Consider the following 26,790-nt stretch of genomic DNA (forward strand, 5'->3'; position numbering starts at 1 on the left):
GTAGGAGATGATCATAAACTGATTTAAGGATCTTGGGATCTATAAAACGTCGGGTCGCTCAGAGGTGATTTAATAACGTGTCGCCCTTGGGTCGTTCAGCGGTATCTTAAATACATGACGCCCTTTTTATTAGAAATCCTACCACATCTCTCTTTATTTACATTCGGTTTCTCTGACACGTCTGTCACAGAGGACACGTGTCCTTATTCAATTGGACAGGAATTTTCGAGGTGTCACATTATTCCCTGCCGTCGATGTCCTGTTAGTAATAGTTTATATTCTAGCCAAAGTTAATCATTTATGAAAAATCAATCAATCAAATACATTGCATTTCTCTTTCTTTATCACAATCTAAAGTTGACTTGACATAAGTAACCTTTTTTTTGAATGACCAATGAATACTATCAGTGGCGGCGAAACTAGCTTATTAAATCAGGGGTATCCCAATTTTTTTTCCCATGTAATCATACAATATTAAAAAAACGACAATAAATAAATAAAGTAAAACAAATACTTAATAGTTTTTTTTTTCATAGCTTGAAATCGCTCAATCACGTTGTCGTCTTTTACTTTATGAAAAATCATTTTCGACCGAACAAACCATGGCGTTGTTCAAAAATTCCGGGCCCATTCAATTACGTAAATCCGTCTTGACAAACTTCAATTTCGAAAAACATCTTTCAATAGTTGCGCCCCATATTCAAAGGAGGGTTAATTGAATTCTTTTAGGCCAAAATATAAGTTGGGACTTGGCTTACATATCTTGTGTTATCATTTGGTTTGGGCTTATGAAAAATTAGGATTTGTAATAATATCAAGTATTTTTTTTCCAGGGGTATTCTCGTAGTTGTTTAGGGGTATCCTTTATATAAAACCAAAAAAATACACTACCGTTACGCAGTTGAGCCGTAGCTCGTGCTACGGCTCGTATAAGGCTAGTCTCGCCCTTGAATACTATATAAGGCCGGCTACCCGGCAAATCAATTGGTAAAAGACCACCCACACCCTACAAACACAGACATCATTGATGACCAAACCCGTCCATCATTACAGGAGAAAACCATTATCCAAACGCCTACCGATAAAACCCGTGCTTAGAAAATATTACCCAAATAAGACTTCAATCTATGCCTTCCACATTGGAAGGCCATGGATGCCTCTCCCATTTCATACACTTTACACAACTTGCTATCAAAAATGAAAAATCCATACACAAACAACAAAATACATTATCTTCAAGCCTTTTATAACTATTCCAATTATTTTCCTTGTCTACCAATTTAGACCACCACTATCAAATCCTATGCGGCGAAAAAATAACATTTTCCACGTGGCACAACACCACTGGGTAAAAAACCAATCTTTTTTTGTAGAACGTGACAGAACATCATTTTCCTCTTTTTCTCAATCAATCAAATTTTATTCCAAAACTTTTTCAATAATTAATAATTTCATCACAAAAATCATATCTAGGGTTTCATACTTTCATCGATTCAAAAATTCAAATTGAAATCAACATCAAATGGATCCTTTTGACGATACAAATTGGGATCTAATCGATTACGAGGCGCTAATAAACGACGTCGTATCCACCGATTATTGTTGGGGTGAACAGAGGTAACTAATTGATTCTGTTTTCGTTGTGGATATTGGTGTTTGATATTTTAGGATTTTAGTATTCGTTGGTTGTTTGATTGTGAAAATGTTTAGGATTTGTGATAATTGATTAGTTTCAGATTCTAGGGTTTGAATGTTGCTGACTGACGGTTGCAAACAAGCCGAGCCGGAACTCGGCTCGAGCTAGTTTAACTTGCGAAAGCTCGAGCTTGGCTCGATTCGAGCTTTGTTTCTAAAGCTCGAGCTCGGCTCGGCTCGTTTATTAATTAATTTGTATATCAATTATAATTATTATTTTATATATAATCTAGTTATTTTTTCATAATTTATAACTAATTATTATTATTATTATTATTACATAAATATTTATTTAGTATATTAGTAAAAGATTATATAAAAACAGTAGGCTCGCGGCTCGAGCTCAATAAGCCAAGCTCTGACTCGTTTACTAAACGAGCTTGTTTTTAGGCTCGGGCTCGAGGTCGTTTAAGTTCGGTTAGTTCGAGCTTTTTTTCGAGCCATGCTCGAGTAGCTCGGCTTGTTTGCACTACTATGAGTATGATAGTAAATTTTTTATATGCTTGATTTTTGATGTTAGCTAGATTTAGGATAATAATATATATATTTTATTCGTGATTTTAATTGTTGCTGAGTGAGGGTAAATTGGTAAATTGACAAATTGTGGATTTTGTAGGTGTTATGATTTTTTGTTAGTGTATTTGTGTGTATGATGGTGAAATGTTAGTTGTTGTTGGTGAAAGGTGATTATATGCTTGATTTTTTATGTTGTTAGCTAGGTTTAAAATAATATATATGTTTTGCTTTATGATTTTTAATTGTTGCTGAGTGAGGGTAAATTGGTAAATTGAAGATTTTGTAATTGTTATGATTTTTGTTTTAAATCTGTGTGTATAATGTTAGTTGTTGGTGAAAGTTGGTTATATGCTTGATTTTTGATGTTGTTAGCTAGGTTTAGGATAATATGTATGTTTAGAATTTGTGATGAATTCAGATTCTAGGGTTTAATTGTTGCTGAGTGAGGGTAAATTGGTAAATTGGAGATTTTGTAGGTGCTATGATTTTTGTTTGTGAATTTGTGTGTATGATAGTGAAATGCTGAGTGAGGGTAAATTGGTAATTTGATGTTGTTAGGGGCTTTATGAGAAGTGTTGAGTTGTAATGAATTAGAAGTGTTTGATTGAAAATTGGTTTGTTATTGTAGTGGTGGAGTCCAAGGTGATGGTTCAGTTGCTAGCCTTCCACCACCGGAGACGGAGGGCGTGGAGAAAGAATGCTCAAGAAAAAGGTATTTGCTGTTTTCATTTGGATTAAGTTTGGTAATAGCCAGGATCGATGTACAGAAAGATAGACGTCGTTGACAACATAATGTCAAGTTGTCAACGTGTAGTTGATAAACGTTAAATTGTTTACTTAACAGGGGACGCAGTAACTCATGCAGCAAGGCTGAGAATAAAGCATGTCGTGAGAGGCAAAGAAGGGAATTACTAAACAGCAGGTGACCCTTTTCTTGATTAAATTTTCATATTCAGTGTTTTAGTTTATCCCTCTTAACGGGTCAAATGTACCGTTTAGTCAAATGGGTTGATGCGTGTTACTATCTTTCTCTCTCTTAAACGGGTCAAATCAATAGATGACTTAAGATGAACTACTGAAGTGAGTCAAATGGGTTGAAAGTCACCCAGTGTGTATTTACTGAAGTAATAAAGTTTATTTTAATAATTTATAAAATAATAAACCTTCACTGACCCGTAACAAAAAGTCTCGCTCGTTTTAACCTGTTAACCATTACAAATCCACCCATTTAGATGCCTCTAGTTTTACGTTTGGGTCCATAGCAACTTTTCGACCCCTCAGGGGCGGGGCTTTGTTTTTAGTAGATTAGGGTTTTCTATTCAGAAAAGGATGGCGGCGCAGTTTGTTGCTCGTCTACCTGCTATCCTTATGTAATTTGCCCTGATGATTGGAATGAAATAAAAATGCTAAATTACCTAAAAAAAAATATTATTAATTCTTTTTGTAGGTTCTTAGAATTAAGCTCTACTTTGGAACCCGACCGGCCTGCTACCACTGATAAATTGGCTATACTTGGAGATGCTATTCGAGTTCTAAATCAGCTCAAATCTGAAACACGGGATTTCAAAGAAATGAATGAGAAACTATCGGAAGAAATTAAAACCCTGAAGGTTAGTATACATGTACACGTATTGATAATAAATGAACTTGCTTAACGGTTTTCTTCTTTCTCTTAATAAATTTCTCTAGACTTGTTTAAAAATGTTTTTCTTTTTCAAAACCTGCAGGCGGAGAAGAACGAGCTTCGTGAAGAGAAACTTGTATTAAAGGCGGAAAAAGCAAAAATGGAGCAGCAGGTCAAATCCATGACCAGTAATATTCCACCACCTGGATTTATGGCACCACATCCGGCTGCATTTCATGCTGGAGCGAACAAGATGCCTGTTTTTCCAGGCTACGGTTACATTCCAATGTGGCAGTATTTACCACCATCTACGTGTGATACGTCTCATGATCATGAACTCAGGCCACCTGCTGCTTAATAACCGAACCAATGAGAAAATTGTTAGCTCATTGTAGTTTGTAAATATAATTGCTTAGTTGGATTTTGTGTTTTTATCAATCTGCACTTGATCTGCCATTATGTTTTTAGGGACGAATAGAATTTTTTGTTGGATATAAATGATATCCTCTTCTAATCTTTTTATCCCAAGTACTGACGTTCATCTTGGAGTATTTGCCAGCATGATCACTAGTCAAAACAAAATATTTTTTTAACTGTCAGATGCAATATTCAAGCTGACGGCATCTGTAATTATTTTACACTTAGTTCGTCCATTCTTCATTGAGAACTATTAATGATCGATTATTAAAATACCACCATATAACCTCACATCCCACCAATAGGGTGGCGGTCGATTGGCAAAGACAAAGCCTTTAAACACCTTAGGAGAGCGAGGTCTTGGGTTCAAGTCCCAGACGACGACGACAGGATTAAAGAAATCTGCCGTTAAAAAAAACATCACATCCCCTTAAACAAAAACACCCTTACACATATAACAGTAACACTTCCACCCCTTCTAAAGACCGATACTGAGTTAGATAACTGACTTTTGGTTTAGGAAACTTAGTTTGGTTAAAAGTCAAAACCGGGCAATGCAAATCACATGTATTGGGCTATGAATTTTCTTATTTGTGCCACACATTTAACAATTAGCTAATAAAAAACATGGGCTATAGATCTTCTTATTTGTCCAACCCATTTAACAAATTTGCTTACTTAAAAAACAAGGCAACTAGACGCTCAAGCCATGGACCCGAAACTTTAACCGATGATCATCCATCTTGTTAAATTCGCCTTTTTTGTGTTTGAAATTGAACCGAATTTGGTTTTTCGGTTAAGTCATGCCATCTCTTATAAAGCCGAGCTTTCTCAACCACTTTCCTAGCCAATCTGAGCTCTCCCCAGTATCATGCGCCCAATGATTATCAAGTGCATTTTCAGTTTCATGATATGTTATAAACCTTCTAATAATAATAAAAAAGACTATGATCTGCAAATGTGCGAAGTGCGCAAGGAGATCACGATTCAGAAAAGCGCCTCAGAGCCTTGAGGTGGCGCTTTATGCACATTTGGGTTAAAATGGGTCAAAATTTGTTAAAAGGTGACATGTAAAAGCAGACAAACGGATGAAGAATTTTATGAACAGTTGACTTGTTAAAAAGACTAATGTGTAAAGTATACAAGACAAATGCAACTTTTGGTCTTTCATAAAGCTTATTCGGTTGTACATGTGAAGTTCTTTCCTCACGCCTCGAAAGCCGGGAACTAAACGTCTATGAGGGAGTTGTACATGATATGTTAGAGCACGATCCATTAAGTAATGGGCCAGATTAGATTAGTTCCCTAGTTGTTAAATCCGAATTCAGCCCATTAATAATAAGTAGGTCACTTGGAATTAACAATTAATTAAGGGTCTGTTTGGTATGGGGTAATGGAATTGACGAGGTAATGGAATGTACAAGGGAATGGAATGGACGATGGAATGAAATGGATCATTACCATTCCATTGTCCTGTTTGGTTACACGTATGTGAATGAAATGAATTATTAAATATGACAAAAATACCCCCGCCTCAAAATAAAGAAAATTGACCAATATTCACAACACACAATATGACAATATGCTAAAAAATCACAGTACACAAATTTCAAAAGTAAAATAATATATATGTGAGAAATAAGAACAGTATATATACTTTTGATGTTAATAAAAAAACAAGTCATAAATAATATTTCTAATCAAATGGTTGTCCCATTCCCGTGAAACAAAGGACTGATACAACATCAATCTGAGCTGATACAACCTACATCAAACCAACAGGAATCAGACTCATCACACAAAACCCAACGATATTTCAATTCAAGCAACAGAGCCATTGAGTTTTGCGTCTAATTAATACATAGAAAACAAAATATACAACAACAAAATCACATAATACACATGTAAGCCATAAAACGTAACATTTTGAGATGGGGAAATTGGAGCTTATCTACCTCATTAGACTCGTTCGGATTGGTATCGGAGGCAAAAGCGACGCCGAATGTACATATACGATTGAAACTCCGAGTACAGTTGGACAAATTGATCTTGAGTGAACCCGAATTTATACTTCATTGATTTCTGCATTTAGAAAATCCATATGCACAAGCACAAATCATGTCTACACTATCGCCTACATCTCCGGCACCACCGGGGAAGGTTCAACAGCAAAAAGCTTGTATGGACAAAAACGGGTATTCCGACCCCACATGGAATTTCCTGATGAAGTTCGTCAATGATGAAGCCTCTCGATTATAGAACCGCCTCACAACTACGTTGACATTTGATCAAAATTCTTCAATGGAGAAGATGAACTTTATAGAACGATGAAGAATGAATGCGGTGCAGGATGAGATTCTGATTGCTATTAGGACGTCTGAGCAACTGAAAGAGAAGAAGAGCATGATATTTTTTACTGGTTTAATAATTAAATGAGGGGAAAGGGAGTTTGTGAAAAAGTCAAGGGCAAAATCGAGAAAGGAGGAGAAAACGAATGGAATGAAAAAAAAACTAGGTTGGGCGCTGGAATAGTTAAGGGCTCATTTAGAGGGAATGGAATGGTGTATGTAATGCTTGATTCCTTTCTTGTAACCAACCAAACAATCCTATTTTCATTCTCCAAGAATGGGTTATTCCATTCCTTCCTCCATTACCTCATACCAAACACTACCTAAGTCTTCATCGTGGATTACAGATCAGACGCATTTTGTGAACTGCTACAGATCAGATCTATTTAGTCAACGGGTTACCGATCAGATCTAATTCATTCACAAATTTTCTTGTTATACACAGTTTCCCCCATCACCAATCACCACAAACTAATTAACAATGGCTGAAACCATTGCAGCTGGAATCCTGAAAGACGTTTTGAAAACCCTGGCCTCTGAAGCCTTCAGCAGGTATGATCGGTCCAAAGGCATTCATTCAGAGCTGAAGAAACTAGAAACCACATTGATAAAGATCCAGTCTCTGCTTAATCATGCTTCTCAGAAGGAAACAACTGATGAAGCTGTTAAACAGTGGCTGAATGATCTCCAACACCTGGCCTACGATGTAGCTGACGTGCTTGATGATTTAGCAACTGAAGATATGGGTCGTGAGTTCGACCAGCAATCTGGAGCCATGACCAGCAAGGTAAGAAAGCTCATCCCAACTTGTTGCATCAATTTATCACTCAGTGAGAGGATGCATCCCAAGTTAGATTATATAACCACCAAATTCGAAGATCTAGAAAAGGAGAAGGATCGTCTAGGTTTGATTAATCTACCAGATGAAAAACCGAAAAGACCTTATCAGACCTCTTTGTTAGATACATCTGGTATTGTTGGAAGGCAGGAGGAAATAAAGGAATTGCTAGTGAAGCTATTTGAGAATGGGTCATGTACTCAGAACTTTAGCATCGTGCCCATAGTTGGTATGGGTGGGTTAGGGAAAACCACTCTAGCTAAACTCTTGTATGGTGATGCGGAAGTTAAGAAGCACTTTGAACTCAAGGCTTGGGTTAGTGTCTCAGATCAATTTGATATCTTAAATATAAGCAAAGTTATCTTACAATCTGTGAAGGGGGAGGACAAGGAATTCGCAGATTTAAATCTGCTTCAAGTAGCTCTTAGAAAGCAACTAAGGGATAAAAGATTTTTAATGGTATTAGATGATGTTTGGAGTGAGAGCTATGATGACTGGCAGACCCTAGTGAGCCCGTTTCATGCATGTGCTCCTGGTAGTAAAATTATAATGACAACCCGAAAGGTGCAATTGCTCACAAAGTTGGGTTATGATCATCTAAACCATGTGCAGACTCTCTCACATGACGATGCTGTTACCTTATTTGCTCAACATGCGTTGGGTGCAAATAACTTTGATTCACATCCAGTTTTAAAACAATACGGTGAAGGCATTGTGGAAAAATGTGATGGCTTACCTTTGGCTTTAGCAGTACTCGGTAGGTTATTAAGGACAAAGACCGAAGAAGAAGAGTGGAAGGAGCTGTGGAACAGTGAGATTTGGAGGTTAGGAAAGGGGGATGAGATTGTCCCGGCTCTTAAACTAAGTTACAATGATCTTTCAGCATGTTTGAAGCAGTTGTTTGCATACTGCTCCTTGTTCCCCAAAGACCATCTGTTTCATAAAGAGAGTTTGATTTTACTTTGGATGGCAGAAGGTTTTTTGAACCAGTCATCTTTAGACAAGTCAATGGAGCGCTTAGGTCTTGAATATTTTGAAGAGTTGTTGTCAAGGTCATTGTTGCAACACGCACCTAACGACAAATCTTCGTTTGTTATGCATGACTTGCTGAATGACTTGGCTACATCTGTTGCTGGAGAATTCTTTTCAAGATTAGACATTGAGATGGTACCGGATGTTAGGAAGGAAGCCTTGGAAAAGTACCGCCATATGTCATTTGTTTGTGATGAATATATAGCTTACCCGAAGTTTGATCCATTCAAAACAGCTAAAAGTTTGAGAACATTCTTACCCTTACAAGGAAAAGATGGTTTCGAAAAGTTTTATTTATCTAGTAAGATTTTAGTTGACTTACTTCCCGAATTATCAATGTTAAGGGTTCTAAGTTTGAAAAATTTATGCATCAGCGAGGTGCCAGAGACCATTGGCAGTTTGAAGCATCTCCGGTATCTTAATTTATCTGAAAACCCAATCACACATTTACCAGAAAGTGTTGGCAATCTCTACAATTTGCAAACATTGCTCCTTTCTGATTGTAGTGACTTAATTAAGTTGCCCAACAACTTCTCAAAGCTTAAAAACTTGCGGCATTTGAACATTGAAGGTACTCTGCTTTTGAATAAGGTACCTGTGTGGATTGGCCAATTGAAAAGCCTACAGACTCTCACCAAGATCATTGTTGGAGGAGATAATGACCTTGCAATAACCAAGATTAAAGACCTTACAGATTTTGATGGGTCGATTCACATCAAGGGGCTGGACAAAGTGGAAATGGCAATGCATGCACAAGAGGCAAACTTATTGCAAAAGAGGTTTATTCACTTAAAACTCGAATGGAGTGATGTGTTTGATGGTTCTCGAAAGGAGTCTCTTGAGAAGGAGGTCCTCTGTGTGTTGAAGCCTAATAATGCTAGTTTGACATCCCTTGAAATAGTGTCATATGGGGGTATAGAATTTCCTAATTGGGTTGGGGATCCATCGTTTCTTCAGTTGACTCAGGTGGTTATACATGGCTGTAAAAACTGTACATCTTTACCACCACTTGGTCAGTTACCGTCACTCAAGAAGTTGTTTATTAAAGACATGGATGAGGTGAAAGCTATGGGTTCAGAGTTAGTAGGGACTGGTCTTCCATTCCCTTCACTTGAAGTTCTTACATTAGAAAATATGAAGAGGTTGGAAGTATGGTCAACCAATAATGGGGCTGTGTCGTTTCCATGCCTTAATTGGCTTGTTGTAATAAATTGTCCTAATTTGGTTCAAGTGTCACCTGAAGCTCTACCTTCTTTGAATATTCTAACTGTATCTAAATGTGATAGTGGTGTGTTGAGAAGCCTGGTTCAAGTAGCTTCAGGAATTGGGAGATTGCAAATAGAAAGTATTTCAGGGCTTGATGATGTGGTGTGGAGAGGTGTTATAGAGTATCTTGGAGCAGTCGAATATTTGATCATAAGAAAGTGTAACGAAATAAGATACTTGTGGGAGTCGATGGCTAGCCAGGCTCTTATACGTTTAATGTATTTGGATGTACTGGAATGTCAAAATTTGGTGAGATTAGGAGAGAAAGAGGATGACAGTTGTGGGAGCAACGCTATAACAACTCTTAGGGCATTAAAGATAGAAAAATGTGAGAGTATGGAGCATTGTAGGTGTCCAAATAACATTGAGGACTTGTATATCTCAGATTGTCCTTCCATTACATCTGTTTCATTCATGACAACAGCTGGAGGGCAGAAGCTCAAGTTTCTTTTCATTAAAGGTTGTGACAAACTGTTAGAAAAGGAGCTAATATTTGGAGGAGATAACACTAGGGTGCTTGTCAACAACACAAGCATGCCAATGCTTCAAACTGTAGAATTATACAGCTGGCCAAATCTGACAACGATCATTGAACTGAGTCAGTTGATTCACCTCACCGACCTGAGAATAGTTGATTGTCCAAATATGGAGTCATTTCCTGACCACGAGCTGCCTTGTCTCACCTCGTTAAAATATCTGGTAATATACAATTGCCCAGGTACAGATGCTTCCTTTCCTCGTGGGTTTTGGCCTCCCAATCTGCAAAGCCTTTTCATAGGGGCGTTGAAGAAGCCCATCATAGAGTGGGGACCACAGAATTTCCCAACCTCACTTGTTAGACTAGGGTTATGCTGTGGAGAGTCAGAAAAAGATGATGTGAGTAGGTGTAGTCAGTTGTCTCATATTCTTCCTTTATCTCTTACTTATCTTGGGATAGTTGGATTTAAGAAACTGAAATCAGTTTCAGTGGGACTCCAACACCTCACCTCCCTCCAACATCTGTTTTTATGGCGTTGCCCAAAGATGAAGCATCTACCAGACAGTCTGCTGCCTTCACTTCTGAGTTTAAACATAGATGAATGCCGAAAGCTAGAAGGAAGGTGCAGTAGAAGAGGCTCCTATTGGTCCCGCATCTCTCATATCCCCTGCATCAAAATAAATGAAGAATGATCCGTTGCATCAGAATAAACACAAGACCGTGGCCTTGCAGCCCGAAGATCTCCCGCGACCCATTGAATTCCGATTCTAGTTGTGAGAACTTTCAGAAACTGAAGCAAACGAAACCAGTGTACTTCTGCTGCAATCAACATGATAGCCGCCGCTGTGAAGAATGACACAATGAATCTTTCGTTAGGTAAACTGCAGAACCTTGTTTCTGTAGTAAATTAATGCATGCTGCTGTAAATCTATATTAGGTTTGAGAGGTGTAGGTTTTATATATGGGATACGAAACACTATAAATTAGGTTTGAAAATAAATAATAAAATAAAAAGGGTGCATGGGGGCTGGACGATGAAACACCGTAAATAAATAAAACTGTAGTTTTTAAATTCTTTTCTTCCGGTCTAACATGTCACCCCTGTTTGTATGTATGAAATTTTATTCCTCATTTTGAAAGATCAAGGAAACTAAGTCTTTTTCTTTCTGTTAATGGAGCAATTTTTGTAAATCAAAGGGTTTGATATTTTATTAAACTGGATTAATACTAACTAAACCCATCACAACATGTTTAAATACAATTGGGGTTAACTGGACGGTTTTTTTTTTTTTTTTTTTTTTTTTTTTATTAAACTGGTAGCTTTGGACACCTCTTCATACGATCTTTATTTCTGCAAAATTGTTGTGAGTAGAAGTTTTATTGTCTTTTTATGTTTACATTTGAAAATTTTAGTTTTCTGACAATATTTGATTTGGAGTCATGTCAACAGAATTCCAATGTCTTTTACTTGATCGGAGTTAAATTTAACAACAATTCTTTTTTCTTGTCTGGTCAGTGTTTCAAAGATTCACTCAAATTAAAGATGGGCTGATTATAACTAGACTAAACCGTTTTTTCTCGGAGCTGTAATTCATGAAGCAGCGCATAGAATAAAGCATGTCATGAGAGGCCAAGAAGGAAAATATTGAATAACAGGTGACCCTTTTCTTCCTTGAGTTTTTCTTATTTAGTGATTCAAACTATCCCTATAGGTGCCTTAATAAACCAGCTGTTTAGTAGAGGTGACAACGTTGAACCATTTACCTATGAATGAGTCGCTGTATTTCTAATGTGTCACATGGGTTGAAAGTCACCCAGAGCGTATTTCTAAGGCACAAAACCTCATAAATAATTTTATTCAAAACCATGGTTGTTTATTAGTGAAATAGTAAAGTTTTTTTAATCATGCAGTTTGATATATTCAAATACTAACAACAATTCTTTTTTCTTGTCTACTTTTTCTTTCTTAGAGCTGCAATTCACAAAGCAGGGCCTAGAATAAAGCATGTCGTCGTGTGTGAGGCCAAGAAGGGAAGTATTGAATAACAGGTGACTCTTTTCTTGATTGAGTTTTATTAGTGAAAAAGTAAAGTCTTTTTAATCGCTTGGTTTAGCTCCCTTAACCAACACACCCATTTTGCCACAATACGCGTGTTAATTCACAAGCGAAATGTAAATAATAAACATTTCTGGCCTTTCTCTTAATATATCCTTTAGCAATAATATAACGATTCATTTTCATGGTTTATTGTTTATATACTATTAATTCTTTATGTGGGTTCTTAAAATTAAGCTCTACTTTGGAACCTGGCCGCCCTGCCACCACTGATAAACTGGCTATACTTGGAGATGGTGTCTGCGTTCTGCATCAGCATAAATCTGAATCGCAGGATTTCAAAGGAATGAATGAGAAGCTTTCCGAAGAAATTAAAACATTGAAGGTTAGTGTACGTATACACATAATTAATAATAAATGAACTTGCTTAATTTTTTTTTAAATATATTTCTAGGGAAATCCTAAAAGAATCTTCTCATTGCTTGCCAAAACCGACAGGCAGAGAAGAACGAGCTTCGTGAATAGGAATTGTTTTAAAGGCGGGGAAAAGCAAAAATGGGGCAGCAGATCAAGTGCATGACCAATGATCTTCCACCATGTGACACCACATCCGGCTGCATTTCAGGCTGGAGCGAACAAGATGCCTGTTTTTCTAGGAAATGGTTACATTCCAATGTGGCAGTATTTAGCACAATCTACGTGTGATACGTCTCATGATCATGAGCTCGATCAGGCCACCTGCTGCTTAATAACCTAACCAATGAGAAAATTGTTAGCGCATTGTAGTTTGTAAATAGCTTGAATGGGTTGGCTAAGTGGTGAGTTTTAACAGGTCAGTTGACCCAGTCTTGGTCTCGGTTTGACCTGGTAGTGGATAACGGAGTTTAATGTGAACAAGGAGTGGAAGTGAATGTTGCAAGTTTGTTGCTGATTTTAGGGAGATGTGAACCGAGTTTTTGCATGTGATTATTTGAAATCTTTTCTTACACTAACATTCTAAAACTTAATTCCGTACAATATTTCATTTAAATATCAATCTGTAAAAAAATTGACTTAAAGTTATCAATTAAATCATGGTTTGCAGTTTGATGATATACTCAAATATTAACAACACAATTATGTCTCGTCTAGTCAATCTTTCCACTGATTCACAGGAGTATACTTAGACTGCTGGGTGTGGGTGTGACTTTTGAGCGTTGATGGCCCTTCAACACCGGGTGTTCCACCCCGGGTTGGCATTTTGGTGGGTGTTGCCGGCTTGGTGTGGCAATACTGCTTGGCGTGGGGCGCTAGCCTGGGGTGACATGTCTAACAATGGTTGGCTGGTTGTTGATGACCGTTTGACAAGCCCCTTCTGCAACGCCGGCCTGTGCACGCCACTTCCACACCCCACTTTTTTGGGTGTGGACTGGTGGAACCCACATCTGCCACGTGTCGAGCAATGCCCCCAACCCAAGCCCCTCCATACCCCATAGTCTTAGGATTTGGAAGCCTGAAAGTTGTACTTGTGGACATGTATAAGTAATTATCAAACTCATTCTATACTATGTGTATGCAGCAAGTAAGATTCTGATCAAGTCCATCACTTGTGAGCCTCTGATTCATCCAGATTCCGAAAGCAGAGTAATGATGTCTAGCAAATGTGCTTTTATATACCAACTATATATTGTAATGTTATCAGTTGGTACTGCATCTTAGGTCGATCTGGTTCGGTGGATACATAACACTGGTCAATAGTGATCTAGATCGATGGCTGCTAACCATATCAGATGAGAGTTCGCTGACCGTTTGTTTTTTCTCCATATCAGTCGGTACATATATTACAATATAGAAACAGATGTGGTGATGATTTTATACTGCACTCTGGTGGATATATGATATGTGATATATGAAAAGCTTAAATGTTGTGTGGGTAACTGAAACAGATATAGCTTACCCAGAACACAAATAGAGGAAATCAACCAAATTGTTCTTGTGGCATATATAAATTAAAATCATGGAATGGGTTCGTTTAAAAGCTTAAATGTTGTGTGGGTAACTGTTACTCTTTAGCTGATTACAATAACGCATTTAAATAACTAAACACTAATCAACATGATTGTTAGTAATTTCCTTTTAAAAAAAACTAAAAGGGTATATTAGTCACATGAAATATTCTTACTCCTCATAATTATGAGAATTGTAACCGTTTCAGAGATTTGAAAAGAAATTTGATTCCCCAAATCTGCTCACATATCAGTACACAAGGATCAATGTTCATTAGTATAAAATTTCCTTTCTCTCTCTCTCTAAGAAAAACAGATGATGATACGACGATACAGCGACTCCAACGAAGAAATTCGTCAAACGTGTGTTTCCCCTTACCGATACTGATCAAGGTACATTATAATCCAAAAATATATTTATTCTTCGTCAATTGAGCTAGGGTTTGACGTATAGTCCATGTTCTTCTTTTTCTGTTAGGTGAAAGATAGGGTTCAAAAATTTTAGTATTTTTTGTATAAGAGCTTCAATTAGTCAGTGTAATTTGCTGGAAAGAGTTGGATTTTAACTTTGATTGCTTGTTTTTAGTATACATTTGTGGATATGTATTTCAGATGTGGTGTATGTATTAAACGTATGATATGAACAAAAAACTTGATAGGCTTGGTTTGTCAATGGCTGATGTGCGTTTTTTTGTATATAATTGTTGATTGGTAGATGATAACTGCATCCCCCATTTTTGGCTCATGAAATCTAGGGTTCCGATACGTTATTGTTTTTTAAAATATTCATTAGATGGATATGGTATGTATTATTTACTGGATTTAAGTTCGATGTACATCGGTGTATAAGGAGCATTCACTATGATCTACATTTGTGAATAAACAATGTTTTTGAAGTTCAATGTACCTCAATGTATAAGGAGCGTTCAATATGTACATTTGGGAATAAACAATGTTTTTGAAGGTTGATTTACATCGGTGGATAAGTATTTTCCAAATATGATACTCTTATGTATTAGGTTTTACACTTGATAGCCTGTACACATATGTATAATTGTCTGTACACTGGTGTACCGAATGGGTGAAACGGTTTTAAATGCGGCAATATACATTGGTAAAGTTTTGGATAATGTGAAGGAAAATAGTGTTCCAAACTGAGTATGGAATAGGGTTGTGGCTTTTTCAAATGAAAGATGTGAAGTATGATCTACATTTGTGAATAAACAATGTTTTTGATGTTCAATGTACCTCAATGTATAAGGAGACTTCAATATGTACATTTGGGAATAAACAATGTTTTTGAAGGTTGATGTACATCGGTGGATAAGTATTTTTCAGATATGATGCTCTTATGTATTAGGTTTTACACTTGATAGCCTGTACGCATATGTATAATTGTCTGTACACTGCTGTACCGAATGGGTGAAACGGTTTTAAATGCTGCCATATACATTGGTAAAGTTTTGGATAATGTGCAGGAAAATAGTGTTCAAATGGGATAGTGGGTTTCCGCTTACACACACGGCAAAAAAGGTGTCGCGTCTAAGGAAAAAGTATGATGTGAAGTTAGTGTGTTCCTATGCTAAGAAGCTCTGTGATCGAGTAATGGGTGAAGCGGTAGCATACAATGTGGCTAAAAGGTTTAATGTTTAGTTAATTCGATGGAAGACAATATTAAGTGTATGATGCTGGCTTTGTGATGTTATTTTTTGTTGGTACTGTGGTTTTTGATATTTTTATTTTGATGAAATAGACTCTTTTTTCGGTTTGTTCGATATTGGGAATCATGTGTTTGATACATCAGTGTATTTACAAATAGATACCATAATCTATTTTGATTAATATAAACTATTCTATTTTCAAAAACACACTGGTGTATTGATACATATATACTTGTGTTTATGTATGTCCACAGTGTTTAGATTAATATTATTGAATTGAAAACACTCCACAATCAACTAAGTTGGCAAACGTCGCCCCATTCAAAATGATTTACGTTATAAAACTAACCACAAGGATGTTTTTAAATTATAATGTATACACTAGTCTTTAGATAAATAATAATTTCGGTGTAAATGCTGATATTTCATGTACTTAACTAGAAATTCCGTATGTGTACACGTCCTCTGGTAGTCCTAGTAAGTGCATTAGTTAAACATGCGGCGCGAAAATGAAGATGGTGCATTAGATTGTTGTTTATACATTCATAGGTTGACGTGAGATGTCAAATATACCCGGTTATTAGTGGGGCATATGTCGTACTTTACAATGTTATTTAAAGTAACATGTTATAGACAATAATTGAAAGGGAAACATATCCGGTAATTTAAAATGTAAAGAACCAACATGAAGGTAAGAGGTTTAAATACAATAAAAATTTGACGTAAAAAATGTGTGTTTTTTGCATATTTTCTAAGGTTCGGTTCCATTTCTTCACTTTTCCGATTCTTTCGTGCCCGACTTTGTTTCATCTTCATGTTCTTCTTCGTCATCCTCTTCCTCCGTAGACGAATCATCCTTAGTTGGCTCACCTTTTTTTAACGGGCAATTTCCATGCTCGACTCTATTTCAAACTGCAATATGTATCCTATATCATACCTAAGTCTAAAAAAATCAATATTATTCACTTAAAACAGATAGGGAATAGATAATCACAGTAAGCCGACAATACACATGTGTATATACAGTATACAAACTCAAACTCCAATATGTATCTTATATCATACTTGAGTTATACATAAGTGTACAATCCGATTAAAACATTAAAAATAAGTGGTTTTGAATGATTAATATCAATATACATATGTGTATGCAAAAACAAAACTTACTGGTAAATCGCCAGTTATTAGTCTACATATCATCGAGATCAACATAATCCTTTTCTAAGACAAAAATTAAACTATACACAAATAACATAATCATACCAACGAAGAACTAATTAATCTATAAAATCGACAACAACTTTAAAATCTAAACCAACAAAAAAAAATTGAAATAGACATTGTACATGCTCCCTACAGTTCAAACGGATCATGATAGTAATGTTTAATAAAAAGAACGACATAAGAACAATATAACAAAAAAACCTGGACGATCTATTGTTGTGTAAAACACATTATTGATTCCTGCAATACGTTGTTCTTGGCTATTTGAGCCATTACTGTGTGTGTCCTCCATCAGGGAACGGATTCGTGAATGTGAAGATTTCAAAAAAACTAACTGAATTACGAAATTATAGTATCTGCAAAGTTGAATAGAACCTTGGATAAAAAAATAAAAGAGAATTCAGATTTCCCCAAATATAGGAACATGTAACTGCATATTGATTAATGAAGAATAATATGATTTAAAAAAAATAACGGTTATATTACCATCCTACCCTTTTCATCTAAAACATAAATGGATGGCTTGGATTAGTTCACTAGGTTCACGAGTAAGGGGTTTGTTCACTAATGATCCTAACCCTATATATATATATATATATATATATATATATATAGGGGATCGCTAAAATGAAAACCATCTTTAGTTGTAAGAACTATGGGAACCACTTTCTAGCCTTTAGATCAACAAGATGGATGGATGAGATTAAAAGTAACAAAAATTAATATTAAATATATTTTGTCTTATTATGTCTTTAATATTTTAATTCAAAAGGGTAGTTTAGTAAAATAACTCTTTTTTGTCTTTTTGTCTTTATTATTTTTTTATTACTTTTTTATTTTTTTATATTACTTTTTAGTTTTACGTTAAAAAGTTTACGGGTTAACTTTTTTTTTTTTTTTACAAAAACCTCTTTACGCAAAAACGAACGCACCCAGAAATCGCAAACTCGGGAGATGTCTCAGATATATCGTTATTATCATCGACTAGGGGGGGAATTAAAAACCGACAACATCAAAACAAAGTCTATCTCGAAAAAAACGGGGTTTGGCTCAGATTAACCGATAATCAAAAGGCTGCAAATGAGGGGTTGCAGGTTTGAGAAAACCTACCCTCCGCCGTCCTTGCTGCGCCATCGTCATCAAAATCGGAGTTTTTTTTCATCATCGTCGCCCACATCCAAACATATCAAACCCACAAAAGTCCACTAATCAAAATCACCAGATAAACAAAGAACACAGGCAAAAAATCAAAGAAACCCAACCAAAAACTCAAACCATCAAACCCACATAGTCCACAGAGTTCATCAGACCCACATAGTCACACAGAGTTCATCGGACAAAAAATAAAAGATACCCAACCAAAACAAAATTGAAAACCAACCTTTACTGACCTAACTCAAGCCATCATCGAGCACCCACCACCTCCGACATCGAGCACCCACCACCTCCGACAACGACACTCCACCACCGTCATCGAGCACCCACCACCTCCGACATCGGCACTCCACCGCCGTCATCGAGCACCCGCCACCTCCGCCATCGACACTCCACCACTGCCGGAGATAACAACACAGGTCATCAACATCAAAAACACCTCCGGAGATAACAACACAGGTCCCATCGGTCATCGTCAAAACCACCACCATCCAACACTAAACTCCAAATCGGAACTCACTACCCCAAATCGGAGGTGGTTGTTGGTAATCGGTGGAGGTGGGCTTTCGGAGTGTAATGGAGAGGTGGGTCAGGATTTGGTGCTGATTAATCAGAGATGATGAGGGAGGGTTGATCGGAGAGGTGGTCGCCGGCGTTTGGGGGTCGTCGGAGAAACGATAGGGCCACTTCTACCGTGAAATAATGAAGATTTAAGTTTCCATCAGATGAAAATGGTGAAAGATCAGAAGAGAGAGATAATGAGGAGATAGACAAGATGAAAGGAGAGTTTAAAGGATCTGACATTTTAAAGGATTAGACATTTTAGTTAGTTGACTAAAATACCCTTTAGTCTGATTGGTGGAGAGTGGTTCTCGTGGTTCTTACAACTGGAGATGGTTTTCATTTTAAAGGCTCCCTATATATAAGCCGCTAAAATAGGAACCACCTCCAGTTGTAAGAACCGTAAGAACCACTCTCAACCAATCACATTGCGCCAACATAAAGGGTATATTGGTCATTTACATTCAAATGTCATTTCTCTACCTTTCTCCTCATTTATATTGTCAGAACCTTTTTATCTCTCCACCTCTTTTAAAAACCCACCACACCTGCAACCTCCCTTCATTTATATCTCTCTCCACCTTTTAAAAATACCTTATATCTCAACACTAGACATGAAAACCACCGGAGAATTCATGTGTATTCTCCATTTTGTTAGGTCAAAGAAGCTTTTTGTGTACATTTTGTCATTAAAGTCTTTCATCCAAAGACTTTGAAATTCTCATTTTATCTCTCTCTCTCTCTACATCGTTCTGCTCCCAAAATGCAATCCTCATCCACAATCCTTCTCATCTTTAGTTATGTACCAATTGCAAGGAAGATGAGATGGTTCTGGTGGAGATGGAGGCAGAAGGGGAGGAGCAACCAGCGGTGGAAACCGGCCCACCACCACGGACACCGCCACCGAAGACGGAGGCAGAAGGGGAGGAGCTACCGACGGCGAACTTGGTCACTGAAGCGCACCCACGGCCAAGAAAGTCTTGTAAAACAGTGGGTTTACCATCATCACTTGCATTTGTGTTGTGGTGGGTCGGTGAAATCAGAGGAGAAAGGGAGTGGTGAGTGGTGGGTGTGTTGGTGAGAAGTGGATGTCGGTGGTGTTGTTGTTCCGTCGGTGGTGCCGGTAAACCCTTGGCCTTCCCTTCCCTTCTTCTCTTTTATCTTGGTGGTGCCGGGTGGTGCCGGATGATGCCGGTGGTGTCGGTGAGTTCTAAATTTTTTATTGTTTGTTTTTTTGCTGGGTTTTGTTTATGAAATGGGTTGATGTGTTTACTATGTGACGGTTTTGCTGGGTAATCTTTATGAAATAGGTTTGATGGGTTTTTTTGGGTGGGTTTTCTTTATGAAATGGTTCGATTGGTGGTATCTTCATCTTGATTGTGTTTTCTTTATGAAATGGTTCGATTGGTGGGTTTCTGTTGTGTTACAATTACACAAAATTGGTTGTTATTGTTGCTGGGTTTTCCTTTGATTTGATCTTGGGTATGTACAACAAGTTTGGTTGTATTTATTGCTGGATTTTCCTTTGATTTTTGGGTATTCTTTATGAAATGGGTATTTGGGTGTTTTATTAGAGATGTTTTGTGTGCTTCTGTTGGTTGGCTTCGATGTTATTTTTACAGGTGCCCGCTTGTTGCCGGTGGTGCCCTATCGAAAAGTTGTTATTTGATCGGTTGGATCTGGGTGGCGACTGATTTTACGACTGATTTTTTGATGATGCTGGTTATATTGATGTTTACGACTGATTTTTTGATGATGCTGGTTATTTGATCGGTTGGATCTGGGTGGCGGTTGGATCTGGGTGGCGATGATGAAAAAAAACCTAGATTTTGATGACGATGGCGTGGCAAGGTCGGCGGAGGGTAGGTTTTTGAACCTGCAACCCTACTTTTGCATTCTCTGATTATCGGAAAATCTGAGCCAAAACATCGTTTTTTTTTAAGATTCCACTCGTTTTTTTTTGTTTTTATTTGTTGGGTTTTTACATTCTTTTTGAGGCGTCGATGATGATAACAATATATCTGAGACACCTCCCGAGTTTGCGATTTCTGGGTGCGTTCGTTTTGCGTAAAAAAATTTTTGTAAAAAAAATTAAACCGTAAACTTTTTAACGTAAACCGTAAACTTTTTTAACCTAAAACGTAAAAACGTGAAGCGTAAAACATAAAAAGTTTTACGTAAAATGTAAAACATAAAAAGTTTAACGTAAACTTTTAAACGTAAAATGTAAACTTTTTAACGTAAAACGTAAAAACGTTAAATGTAAAATGTAAAAAGTTTTATGTAAAAAGTTTTTTGGCGGTCGTAAAACGTAAAACGTAAAAAAGTTTTACTTAAACCTAAAAACGCAAAAAGTTTACATAAAACGTAAAAACTGTTACGTAAAAAAAGTGTAAAAACGGCGTTAAAAACGTAAAATAAGTTAACGTTAAAACGACGCGTTGAAAAAACGGCGTTAAAAACGGCGTTAACAAGTTGGCGCGTAAAAATCGGCGTTAAAAAACGGTGTTAAAAAATTGGCGCGTAAAAAACGGCGTTAAAAAATTGGCGCGTAAAAAACGGCGTTAAAAAGTTGGCGCGTAAAATCGGGGCGTTGAAAAAACGACGTTAAAAAACAGCGAGTAAAACAACGGCATTAAAAAATTGGCGCTTAAAAAATAACGACGCTTGAAAAAACCCGGCGTAAAAACGGCGCGTCAAAGAAACGTAAAACTTAAAAAGTTTAACGTAAAACTTGAATTTGTAAAAAAGTATAAAAAAACCTTTAAAAAAATCTGAATTTTAAAATGTTTTTAATAAAAAAATTATGTTTAAAAAATAAAAAGTAATATAATAATACAAAAAAACTAATAAAAACAATAAAGACAAAAAAACAAAAAGACAAAATAGAGTTATTTTACTAAATTACCCTTTTAGATTATAATATTAAAGACATAATAAGACAAAAACCATTTAATATTTATTTTTATTACTTTTAATCTCATCCATCCATCTTGTTGATTTAAAGGCTAGAAAGTGGTTCCCAAGGTTCCTTACAACTACAGGTGATTTTCATTTTAGCGATCCCATATATATATATATATATATATATATATATATATATATATATATATATATATATATATATAGGGGAGAGTTTAAATGAGAACGCTAAATATTTGTGAGAACCGTGAGAACAAATGAAAAAGCCATGAGAACTTGGTCAAAAACAATTCAAATTCAAAAATTTTTTCTACACTTATCATTATTATTCAAATACAATGTTAGAAATTCAATTTACACGTTTAAATTTACGTGAATTCGTAAATAAAGAAAATTTACACATGTGTAAGTTTGCCATTTACACATGTGTAAATCTGCTATATTTACACATGTGTAAAAAATCTAAAAAGAATGATTTTGAAATGAGAAATGAATTATTTGATGTTATAAATTCTTGTTTTGATGTTGTATCTTAATTACAATGAGGTTTGTATAAAAAAAATTGGTTTTGATTGGTTTTTTCATTCGTTCTCATGGTTCTCGCAATATTTAGCGTTCTCAAGATAACCCTCCCCTATATATATATAGTGTGAGGTTAATTGGGGAACACTAAAAAAGTGGGGAACAGTGGAACACTCTTAAAAATTTAATTTAACATGTTAAAATAATTTTTTTTAAAAATCTTTTTCAGAGCTTCTCCTTATATATACTTGTAGAAGTATTTAAAAAAAAAATCAAAAACTAAAAATATTTAAAAAAAGAATTAAAAAAAGGCTAAAAAATGTTTTTTTTAGAAATTTTTTTTTTGTTAGACTAGTTTCTCCTCTTTTTTATAAAGAAAAGCGCTGAAATTTTTTTTAAAAAAAAATTATTTTTAACATGTTAAGTTAATTCTATAAGATACAACTGTTTTTTAAACACTTTTTTTATATTTTTAGTTTTTGATTTTTTTATCAAAAATGTTTCTACTTGTATTTATAAGAAAAAGCGCTGAAAAAAGTTAGAAAAACATTTTTTAACATGTTAAGTATAATTTTTAAAAGTGTTCCCCTGTTCCCCACTTTTTTAGTGTTCCCCAATGAACTATCCCCTATATATATATATATATATATATATATATATAGGGTGGGGTTCGGCTACAAAGTCCATTTTTCCTACAAAGTGTACAAAGTCATAAAACACCACAATTTCAACCATAAAACACATTCAAAACCCACAAATAAGAGATTGAAGATCACTAAAACACAATATCCAAACCCTAACATTCCATAAAAAACTTCAAACACATCATTGTAGAACTATGAATATAAAACACAACATGATAATCAATATAAAACACACTAATGTTAGTCATTCGGTAATCAAAGACTTATCATCCAAAACACAACACATAACCCACAAATATGGCGTTTTAGTTATCTTCACTTTGTTATTTGTGAGTTTAGAGTGTGTTTTAAGGCTGAAATTGTGGTGTTTTATGACTTTTTACACTTTGTAGGAAAAATAGACTTTGTAGCCAACTCCCACCCTATATATATATATATATATATATATATATATATATATATATATATATATATATATATATATATATATATATGAGAAGGATCCGTTAGGAACCACCGTCATCTATTTGTTATATAATGATATATAGTGTTATATGGTATTATATGGTGTTACATATTGTTATACGGTGTTTATATGGTGTTATATAGTATTATATATACTGTTATAATACACTTTGAGCACTTTTTACAGATCCTCTACCTATATATATATATATATATATATATATATAGAAAAAGTATATCGTACATTACGGCTTAACGTACTTCACGTACAACAACGTGCGTGATTTGTTATATAACATGCGTGATTAATGTTTTCAATATGCGTGATTATTGTGTTTCAACATGCGTGATTTTGGATTATTGAGTTATAACGTGCGTGATTTTAAAATGAATGTGCGTAATTACCTGTCGTACGTGATGTACGTTAACCTTTCTCTCTCTCTCTCTCTCTATATATATATATATATATATATATATATATAGGAGAGGGTTTAAATGAGAACGCTAAATATTTGTGAGAACCGTGAGAACAAATGAAAAAACCATGAGAACTTGGTCAAAAACAATTCAAATTCAAAAATTTTTTCTACACTTATCATTATTATTCGAATACAATGTTAGAAATACAATTTACACGTTTAAATTTACGTGAATTCATAAATAAAGAAAATTTACACATGTGTAAGTTTGCCATTTACACATGTGTAAATCTGCTATATTTACACATGTGTAAAAAATCTAAAAAGAATGATTTTGAAATGAGAAATGAATTATTTGATGTTATAAATTCTTGTTTTGATGTTGTATCTTAATTACAATGAGGTTTGTATAAAAAAATTTGGTTTTGATTGGTTTTTTCATTCGTTCTCACGGTTCTCGCAATATTTAGCGTTCTCAAGATAACCCTCCCCTATATATATATATATGGAGGGGCTCATGCGAGAACCACCCTTATTGTGAGAACCTTGAGAACCAATGTGAACACAACCTAAAATAGCTAAAAAAACCTAACCCCCATCCCCCCCCCCCCCCCCAAAAAAAACCTAACCCCCCACCCCCCAAAAACCTAAACCCCCCCACCCCCACCCCCCCCACCAAGCTAAAATGCTAAAAACTAAACCCCCAAAAAACCTAAAAAATCTAAAAAAAAAATCAAAAAAAAATCTATTTTTTTTTTTTTGAATTTTAATATTTTTCATGTTAAAATCGCTACTTTTAGAAGAAAAAAAAATTTTAAAAAAAAATTTTAAAAAAAAATTTTTGGCTTCGAAAAGTAGCGATTTTTTTATAAAAAATATTTAAAATTTTCAAAAAAAAAATTATGTGATGTTGAGCTATTTTTAGGCATTTTTGGTGTGTTCACATTGGTTCTCGCGGTTCTCACAATAAGAGGTGGTTCTCGCATTATTTTCTCCCTATATATATATATATATATATATATATAGGGGAGGGTTCATTGGGAACACTAAAAAAGTGGGGAACGGGGGAACACTCTTAAAAATTATACTTAACATGTTAAAAATTATTTTTTTCTAAATTTTTTTCGGCGCTTTTTCTTATAAATACAAGTAGAAATATTTTTAATAAAAAAATTAAAAACTAAAAATATTAAAAAATGTTTAAAAACAGTTATATCTTAAAGAATTAACCTAACATGTTAAAAATTAATTTTTTTTTAAAAAAAATCAGCGCTTTTCTTTATAAAAAGGAGGAGAAACTAGTCGAATAAAAAGGAGGAGAAACTAAAGCCAACATTAGTCGAACTGTCTCTATGCGTGCTACTGGTGCAAAGACTTCGTCAAAGTCTATTCCGTGTTACTGAACATATCCTTTTGCAACAAGCCTTGCTTTGTGTCTGACCACGTTTCCTTTTGCATCTTTCTTAGTCTTGAATACCCACTTTAAACCTATTGCCTTGTGATCTCTTGGCAACTCTGTCAATCTCCAAGTGTTATTCTTGTTTATCGAGTCTAACTCGGCCTTCCTTGCTTGAATCCATTTTTTGTCACTAGATGCTTCCTTGTAATTCCTTGGTTCTTCTTCAGCAAGTAGTAATTCTTGTGGATCTACTTGAATTTCCTCCGTCTCTTCATACAGTTCTTCGAGACTTCTCAGTTTTATTGGAGTGTCACTAATACTCTCTGTTGTACTTTCAGATGTAGATGGACCTCTACTTGATAATCTGCTTGAACTTCCTACTGAGTTCTGATTGTACGAATGTGCTGGCGAGGTTTCATAGGAGTCTTGTTCTTCTGTCTGATCTTCTCCTGAATCATCATGATGTGGCCCGCTACTATCAGGACTACTTGGTTTATTTTCTTCTAACTCTGGTGGGTTGTCATCTTCTTGAATGAAAAAGTTTGTCCATTCGGGATTCCCTGAATCCACCGTTTCCATATAACTATTCCAGTTCCATGGTTGACCTTCCATGAACTTTACATCTCTACTCACACATATCTTGTTCTTCGCCGGATCATATAATCTGTATGCCTTTGATCTTTCTTCTATTCCAAGGTAAGCCATAGGTGCACTTCTATCATCTAACTTCTTTTGTTGAAGTGGTAATACCTTAGCGTATGATGTGCAGCCAAAAACCTTTAAGTGTTCCAAATTCGGCTTTCTTCCTTTCAATGCTTCATATGGGGTCTTGTTTACCAAAGCCTTCGTTGGAATCCGGTTTAATAAATATAGCGTATGTCTTATTGCTTCTCCCCAGAAATTTTGTGGCATGTTCATTGTCTTTAACATTCTTCGAGTAGTTGACAACATCGTCATGTTTCTTCTTTCCACTACTCCGTTTTGCTGTGGGGAATATGGCATTGTAAGCTGTCTCGCTATGCCATTGTCCTTGCAATACTTGTTGAATTCAGCGGACGTGAATTCTCCTCCTCTGTCCATCCTTAGCGGTTTTAACTTGGTTCGAGTTTCTGTCTCCACCTTTTCTTTGAATTGCTTGAAAGTTTCGAATGCTTGATCCTTGGAAGTTAGTAGATATGCACACATGTAGCGAGTACAGTCGTCTACAAGTAGAAATATATACTTCTTCCCAGCATGTGTTGGTGGGGATATAGGACCACACAAATCTCCATAGACTAAATCCAGAGGTCTTAAAGATCTGAATTTTGCCTGATTTGGAAATGGGGTCCTAGTATGTTTTCCTAATAAGCATGCGTCACATACTTGATTGGCATGACTTATTTGAGGAACTCCATGTACCAAGTTCTTTCGAGTCATTTCCTTAATAGCATCGAAGTGTAAATGGCCTAACCTTGCGTGCCATAACCATGCTAAATCTTCTGTTTTTGAGAGCAGGCAGATTGGCCTTCCAATCTTCAACTTTACTTTATACAACCTGTTCCTCATTCTCCTGACTCGCATTAG

General features: G+C 35.7%; 3 protein-coding genes across 3 annotated transcripts in view; all 3 read left to right on the top strand.

Moving 5' to 3' along the window:
- The first annotated feature begins 1,395 nt into the window (after positions 1 to 1,395).
- Positions 1,396 to 4,357, top strand: LOC110900023 (transcription factor bHLH104). Its single transcript, XM_022146925.2, has 5 exons — positions 1,396 to 1,617; positions 2,840 to 2,923; positions 3,056 to 3,133; positions 3,659 to 3,821; positions 3,939 to 4,357. Exons 1-5 carry the CDS (start codon positions 1,523 to 1,525, stop codon positions 4,191 to 4,193), a joined length of 675 nt encoding a protein of 224 aa, XP_022002617.1. The 5' UTR covers positions 1,396 to 1,522; the 3' UTR covers positions 4,194 to 4,357.
- A 2,597-nt stretch (positions 4,358 to 6,954) lies between these two features.
- LOC110900024 (putative disease resistance RPP13-like protein 1) lies at positions 6,955 to 19,918 on the top strand. The gene is made up of 5 exons (XM_035982432.1): positions 6,955 to 10,836; positions 12,508 to 12,655; positions 12,725 to 12,842; positions 18,542 to 18,879; positions 19,673 to 19,918. Exons 1-5 carry the CDS (start codon positions 7,082 to 7,084, stop codon positions 19,916 to 19,918), a joined length of 4,605 nt encoding a protein of 1,534 aa, XP_035838325.1. The 5' UTR covers positions 6,955 to 7,081.
- The window catches only part of LOC110900029 (putative disease resistance protein At3g14460), a 121,759-nt gene continuing 105,965 nt past the window's right edge, over positions 10,997 to 26,790 (top strand). The window contains exon 1 of the mRNA XM_035981697.1: positions 10,997 to 11,090. The gene's annotated coding sequence lies outside the window, so the exon portion shown is untranslated. The remainder of the gene's footprint in view (positions 11,091 to 26,790) is intronic.

This window comes from Helianthus annuus, chromosome 13 (assembly GCF_002127325.2).
Source record: "Helianthus annuus cultivar XRQ/B chromosome 13, HanXRQr2.0-SUNRISE, whole genome shotgun sequence".
NCBI lineage: Eukaryota > Viridiplantae > Streptophyta > Magnoliopsida > Asterales > Asteraceae > Helianthus > Helianthus annuus.

Bases quoted from the DNA above. Each gene is read 5' to 3' on its own strand.
- LOC110900024 (XM_035982432.1), top strand. From the start codon at position 7,082: ATGGCTGAAACCATTGCAGCTGGAATCCTGAAAGACGTTTTGAAAACC. The intron at 10,837-12,507 runs GTGCAGTAGAAG...CTTAAAATTAAG, and splicing joins TGCCGAAAGCTAGAAGGAAG to CTCTACTTTGGAACCTGGCC. The intron at 18,880-19,672 runs GTGGGTCAGGAT...ACCAATTGCAAG, and splicing joins TTTCGGAGTGTAATGGAGAG to GAAGATGAGATGGTTCTGGT.
- LOC110900023 (XM_022146925.2), top strand. From the start codon at position 1,523: ATGGATCCTTTTGACGATACAAATTGGGATCTAATCGATTACGAGGCG. The intron at 1,618-2,839 runs GTAACTAATTGA...TTGTTATTGTAG, and splicing joins TATTGTTGGGGTGAACAGAG to TGGTGGAGTCCAAGGTGATG. The intron at 2,924-3,055 runs GTATTTGCTGTT...TTTACTTAACAG, and splicing joins AAAGAATGCTCAAGAAAAAG to GGGACGCAGTAACTCATGCA.